The sequence below is a fragment of the Helianthus annuus genome, chromosome 14 (assembly GCF_002127325.2).
Source record: "Helianthus annuus cultivar XRQ/B chromosome 14, HanXRQr2.0-SUNRISE, whole genome shotgun sequence".
Lineage (NCBI taxonomy): Eukaryota > Viridiplantae > Streptophyta > Magnoliopsida > Asterales > Asteraceae > Helianthus > Helianthus annuus.
Genome location: NC_035446.2, coordinates 88,870,012 through 88,877,105, shown reverse-complemented (window position 1 = coordinate 88,877,105; position 7,094 = coordinate 88,870,012). Strand labels below are relative to the sequence as shown.

Genomic DNA, 7,094 nt, shown 5'->3' with positions numbered 1-7,094 from the left:
ATTATCGATTCCTACGGTTCTCGCAACTGAGGGTGGTTTACATTTGAACAGATCCCTATATATATATAGGCATTGGTTAAAGTACAATATTCCTTAACGTATGATGCGTACAAGATGAAATTACGCACGTTATAAAACTCAAAAACTCTAATCACGCATGTTGAAAACCATAATCACGCATGTTGAAATCAATAATCACGCATGTACAAAATCAGAAATCACACATGGGGTAAAAACCTAATTACGTATGTTATATTTTCACAGCGTATGTTAAGCAAAATTGTACAATACACTTTCACTATATATATATATATATATATATATATATATATATATATATATATATATATATATATATATATATATATAGTAGGAGTTGGGTAGAAAGTGGGTTTTTCCTAGAAAGTCTAGGAAGCAATCAGAATGCGGCATGCGGCATTGAAGATTTTTAACTAGAAAGGCAATTGTGTACTTTCACATTCTATTTTTATTTTTGGAATTTATCTTTATTAACTAACTATCCATGTCCATATTTTGTAACCGTTTTTCTCCATGATATTCTGAATAATTTGTTTTCGAAATCTAAACCAATCGCATATTCCATTGTTCAGAAGATTACTGTAAATTATCAGCATGTTCTTGGTGCTGTGTTTTAACAGTTTACAGGGCTAAAGTCAATTTTTTTATAGATCCCACAATATAAATATAAAGATGGTAAAACACAGGGTATGAATCTGCCTGCTGTTAAAACATAACTATATGAATCTGAATGCTAAAACACAACTGTATGAATCTGCTTCGCTGTTAAAACACAACTGTATGAATCTGAATGCTAAAACACAACTGTATGAATCTGCTTGTTGTTAAAACACAACTGTATGAATCTTAATGCTAAAACACAACTGTATGAATCTGCTTGCTGTTAAAACACAACTGTATGAATCTGAATGTTAAAACACAATTGTATGAACCTGCTTGCTGTTAAAACACAACTGTATGAATCTGAATGCTAAAACACAACTGTAATGAATCTGCTTGCTGTTAAAACACAATTGTATGAATCTAAATGCTAAAACACAACTGTATGAATCTACTTGCTGTTAAAACACAACTGTATGTATCTGCTTGTTGTTAAAACACAACTGTATGAATCTGAATGCTAAAACACAACTGTATGAATCTGCTTGCTGCTAAAACACAACTGTATGAATCTGCTTGCTGTTAAAACACATTGTCAAGAAAACGGAGATGATAAGAACAATATTTGAATGGTGATGATGAACTCGGAGATGGAGAAGTATTTTAATTTGATCTGGTGCTCTCCATCCTTTCTAAAGTTATCTTCTTCCATGATTGTAGTTATTTTTTGTATGGATTGGGGTTTCGAAGATGGGTTTGGAGAGAGAGAGAGGGAAAATCGCGTGAAATTAGGGACTGGGTTTGACTGACGGTTATCTAATTGATTTAAAACACAATATATTGACAAAATTTCCCCTAGTCTTTTAAAACAATGAATTAAATAAACTAAAAAATTACAAGATTGCCATTGACTTCATCTTAACCATTAAACACACCCATTGGATGGCCCAGATCGCTTCCTAGACTTTCTAGGAAAAATACACTTTCCGCAGGATCCCTACTCTGTATATATATATATATATATATATATATATATATATATATATATATATATATATATATATATATATATATATATATATATATATATATATATATATATATATATATATATATATATATATATATAACTATCCTAAGAAGAATAGTATAGATGACTCGAATTTATATCATCTAATGGAAACGTATTATATTTGACTCGACTCGTTTCCAAACAAAGATTACGTCAAAATGTAGAACAACGGAAAATGTATATAAAATTAAGTACAAAAACGTATTATATTTGACTCTACTTATTTGCGAAAGAAACATACGTTGAAACGTAAACTAACTTGAACTTATACCGACACATACATAAAAATAAGCACACAAGAATATAATGTTTTTTTAAGTTAAAGAATGGTATGTCGCGTTATGGTGGGGTTGAAACGTAAAGTAACCTTAATTTATACCGCCTAATGAAAACGTATTATATTCGACATCGCTCTTTTCAAACAAAATTTATGTCAAAACGTTGACAAAACGAAAACGTACATAATAAGCAAAAAAACGTATTATATTTACCTAACTGATTTCTAGAAAAACTTACATCGAAACGTAAGTCAACTTAAATTTATGCCGATACGTAATAAAAACAAGTACGTAGAACTCGATAAAAAGCTGAGTAATCATAAGTGTCAATGCTGAAAGTTGAAAAGTACAAATAAAAAAAAATAAAAAGACAGGAAAAAAAACATGTAAGTCCTTGTCCCCATCCTTGCCCGTACAATTACAATCTCAACAAAATACATAAAAAAAAAAAAAAAAAAGCGATAAAAAATACACGGATGGTATTGACTCAGTTACTTATATATGAATGAATTGCTATGAAGGTTATCTTGCTTCCATAAAATCTGCTTTGAAATAGTATAAAATTAGTACTCTTGATATGGCAGGTGGGGTGAGAATGATTAAGCTTGGATCACAAGGTATGGAGGTATCAACTCTCGGTTTAGGATGCATGACCATGACCGATAGTATGTATGGACCTGGCAAGTCTGAGGAAGAGATGATCAAACTCATCCACCATGCTGTCAACTCCGGAATCACTCATCTCGATACAGCAAACTTCTATGGACCTGAAACAAATGAAATCCTCATCGGCAAGGTTGATATGATGATTGTTCAGACTTCAGTCATTATTATTTATTATTTGTTGTTGATTTCTTTTCTCATTTTCTTTGTTGGTTTAGGCGATGAAGGGATTGGAAAGAGGAAGAGTGCAATTGGCAACGAAATTTGGGATCAAATCGGTTGAGGGAGACTGTGATATATGTGGTGATCCGGAGTATGTTAGAGCTTGTTGTGAAGCTAGTTTGAAACGCCTTGATGTTGATTACATTGATTTGTATTATGTCCATCGCGTCGACTCTCGCGTTCCAATAGAGATTACGGTTAGCATTTCGAGATCCCATAATTCTCTTAGATTGCATATGTTAACTTGCACTTCTTTTTGCTCAAATATTATTTCCTACTAGAACAATTTAAGTTAATTTTTCATTTAAAATCCATTCACAAACATACTTATCATACTTATTGTAAATAGTTAACTTCTCTTTTGCTCCCTGTGCTTTGGTCGTTTTAACGATTTTGCCCCAATCATTTAAAAAGTGTTATTTTATTCCAATTATAGTTTACTATGTTTTTCCATATCAGCTCATTGACATTAACTTTATTATAAACTATGTTTAGTCCACAATATAAAAATTGTAGGGTAGTTTATGTAAATTCTTAAATTGTATAAATACTCTTGTAGAAACCATAATCATTTGACAATCAATACAATCACACACTTTTCCTAAATTGTATAAATACTCTTGTATTATAATCAATGTGACATCGTCGTCATCTTAAACAACCATCTATTTCTCAAGGAAGTTACAGGCGAAAGTAAAAGGCTTCGCCATACAAGGCGAAACATACAAGGCTTCGCTATACATGTTTAGAGCGAAAGTACAAAGTTTCACTATACAGTTTTCGAGCAGAAGTACAAGGTTTCGTTGTACAACTTTCGGGCGAAAGTACAAGTTTTTACTGCATAAAGGTTCTGCTTGAGATTTTTGATTGAGGTTTCGCTTAGTTAAGTTCCTTTAGCTTATCTAAGTTATGCATGAAGTTTCATTTGACAAAGTTTTCGTTTGAATAATCAACCTTTCGTGTGAACAAGTATGGCAACAATTTTATGTGCCCAGACAGATCCCTAGCAATTTTACATTTACTCTATCTCCGACTAACTATGGTTATTGGAAAACTATGATCCAGCCTTTTCTAATCACGAACAACCTTCTTGGTTACACTGTCGATTCAATTATGTGCCCAGACAGATCCCTAGTAAATGCATCAATACAACTGCAATCTTATCCCAACTACACAACTTGGACCACAAATGATGCATATGCTGGCATGATTATCATATCCACATTAGACATTCTTCTGACATGCAAGGCATCACTGCCCACAAATTATGGGGTTCTCTTTCCCATTCCCCTGCTCCAGACAACGCCTTAAGTGAATAATTATTTAAGACAAAACTTCATAAGCTTCATATGAAAGGGGATAAGACACCCCTCACTTATATAAGCCATGCACAAGAGTATGCATTTGCACTTGCTAACAATGATCACCCAATCAAAGACAAAGATCTGGTTTTGTTTGTCATGTATGGATTACATAAGAAATTCAAAGGCCTCTAATACCCATCACTTGCATGCTCATCTCCTCTTGCATTTAATGAGTCTCACTAACCATGACTACATGGTAACAAAGTCTCCACAACCTGCTGCAACTACAACTTTTATTGCTACTATAACTCATGCCCTATATTCCCCACATCAGCTTCTCACTTTGCAACAAATAGATTCTTAACTTGTTTATGAGCTTATTCGAAGTATCATTGTTGCAAATTAGCCACCTCAAGCTTTCTTTAGTGCACGTTAGCTAAGCAATCGAGGAGACTAAGGTTCTTATCAAAGTAATAACACCAACTACAAAAAAAGTAACAAAAGTCCTACTGTGATCCGTCAACCATTCGTACGGCACGTGCAACAGGTGTAGAGTTGGAAACATTCCTTCAGACTGTCCCAACCGTGATCCGTCATCAACAATTGGTAATCGTGCACATGCAGACTATGACTATGCGGATGTTCAATCATAAGCAGGCTGCCAAGCAAGCTCCATGTTGTACCCAAATACATATAGATGAGCCAACATCCACATCATAATGGATTTGGCAAGTCTTGACAGTTCTAAGACATATCATGGTAAATGTCTTCCTCTTTGTTGGTAATGGTAAAGGTCCTCTTATTCTTCGTATTGTCTCTTTCAAAATTCATTCCTCACACAAACCTTTTAGCATATTGATATTCTTCATGTTCCTGAAAATATTTTATCAGTCCAAAATTTTTTCATAGATAACAATGCTTTCTTTGAATTTCATTCTTCCTTTTTTTTTGTTGTCAAGGACAAGTTTACACGCACTATCCTTCTCACACGTCCGGATGAGCATAATCTTTACACTCTTCATCTTCCACATATCCACACTATTCACATTATCTCTGCTACACGAGCTTCATATACTGGTTGTCACATCAGGCTTGGTCATCCACATCATCGTATTTTCCAATTTATGATTTTTAGTTGTTACTTCCTGTTACTCAACCTCATAGTCCATTGCTTGTCCTTTGGGCAGATCTACTAAGTTACAATTATCTAATTCCAATTCTCGTTGTTCAAGTTACTTTGATTTTATATATTGTGATGTTTGGAGCCTTGCGTTTGTTTTTATCATATAATGGCCACCGATATTTCATGCTTTAATCTTTTTCTATGGAAATCCTTGTGTACTTAAATTCTTTTAATCCTTCAATCATTATCTCAATTTGTATCTTGCCTTCTTTTCTTTTATTTACGTGGAATTGAAGCAGATATGAGAGTTGACCGTGTGTTAAGAGATTGAATTTTTAAAGATTACCTTGACAAGTTTGGGAAATCTATGTTTTAAGTACTGGATTACCAAGAACTTGACAAAGAGTATAATTCAACACTAAATGCATTTGAGTTGGTTTTTCTAGATCAAGATATAGTCCTCAAGATAATGTGCATGGATCTCATACCTTTTCTTGTACGAACACAGATGGGAGAGCTCAAGAAACTGGTTGAAGAGGGTAAAATCAAATATATAGGTCTATCTGAGGCCTCACCCTCCACTATCAGAAGAGCCCATGCTGTTCATCCAATTACAGCTGTACAGTTAGAATGGTCACTGTGGGTTAGAGTCCATGAAGAACAAGTAATTCCGACTTGCAGGTAAACCATGTCCGATGTAGTATACAACAAAGTCTGCAAACTTAATAGATGCGAGTTTGATTTTGGACCATTAATATGGTGTGTAAATTTTGGTTGTTAAAACATTGTATGTTCTTTAAAAGCCATCTCTTACAAGTCTTGTTTCCACTTTATTGATGTGTATTTTTCAGAGAGTTAGACATTGGGATTGTTCCGTACGGTCCTCTTGGAAGTGGGTTTTTAGCTTTGGGTCCTAAGTTGGTTGATGGTATGCTAGATGAAGATTCTAGGAAGGTTTGTGTTACTTTGTAATGAAAACTTTGTGCTTCATATTATACTTGTATTCTTATTGTCAGTTCTGATTTCTGTGATGTGTCTTTGTAGAGCATTCCAAGACTACAAGGGGAGAATCTTGAACACAACCTTACTTTGTTTAATAAGATTCATGAAATTGCAAAGAAGAAAAGGTGCACCACGTCTCAGTTGGCTTTAGCGTGGATCCTACACCAAGGGGCAGACGTGTGTCCCATCCCAGGCACGTCCAAAATGGAGAACTTTAACCAAAACGTCGGTGCTTTGTCTGTCAAACTCTCACCACAAGACATGGTTGAGCTTGAATCTATAGCTTCAGTTGATGCTTTTAAGGGCAGTAGATTACCTCCCAAAATCTTGGCTCTTTCATATGTTGAGACTATGCCTTTGTCATCATGGAAATAACTCTCTCCTTTGAACACATACTTAATTATTGTGATACTTAGCTTTATTCCACAGTCATATGGTGATATGTCATGAAATATCATGTAGATGCATAACTAATTGTGCACTTTTGTTTCATCCTCTTGTATTGGAATTGAGTTTTAAGGGAATTGTTCTTGATTCATCCAAATGTCTTTAGTTGTTTAATTTTTTTAACAGAAGAGGATATTATTCATTCATCATAAACAAGACCTGCTAGCCAGAGACTAGAAGTCGTTACATGCAGCCATTATACATCGCCTATATTAACTTCCTTTACTACTGTGAGAACATCTATGATTGCTGCGCAAGATGCGAGTTCCGTAACCTTCATCCACACACCCACTGGCCACCATAACGCTTCAACTGTCACACAAGAAAGCAACACGTGATTGGTA

At 34.3% G+C, this 7,094-nt stretch overlaps 1 protein-coding gene across 1 annotated transcript; it reads left to right on the top strand.

The window, feature by feature from the left end:
- Positions 1-2,456: 2,456 nt before the first annotated feature.
- LOC110908606 (probable aldo-keto reductase 4) lies at positions 2,457-6,841 on the top strand. The gene is made up of 5 exons (XM_022153546.2): positions 2,457-2,785; positions 2,871-3,071; positions 5,810-5,982; positions 6,153-6,255; positions 6,346-6,841. Exons 1-5 carry the CDS (start codon positions 2,567-2,569, stop codon positions 6,676-6,678), a joined length of 1,029 nt encoding a protein of 342 aa, XP_022009238.1. The 5' UTR covers positions 2,457-2,566; the 3' UTR covers positions 6,679-6,841.
- Positions 6,842-7,094: the final 253 nt, after the last annotated feature.

Coding starts and splice junctions, on each gene's coding strand:
- LOC110908606 (XM_022153546.2), top strand. CDS start 2,567: ATGGCAGGTGGGGTGAGAATGATTAAGCTTGGATCACAAGGTATGGAG. Junction 3,072..5,809: donor GCGTTCCAATAGAGATTACG/GTTAGCATTTCG, acceptor GTACGAACACAG/ATGGGAGAGCTCAAGAAACT. Junction 6,256..6,345: donor TAGATGAAGATTCTAGGAAG/GTTTGTGTTACT, acceptor GTGTCTTTGTAG/AGCATTCCAAGACTACAAGG.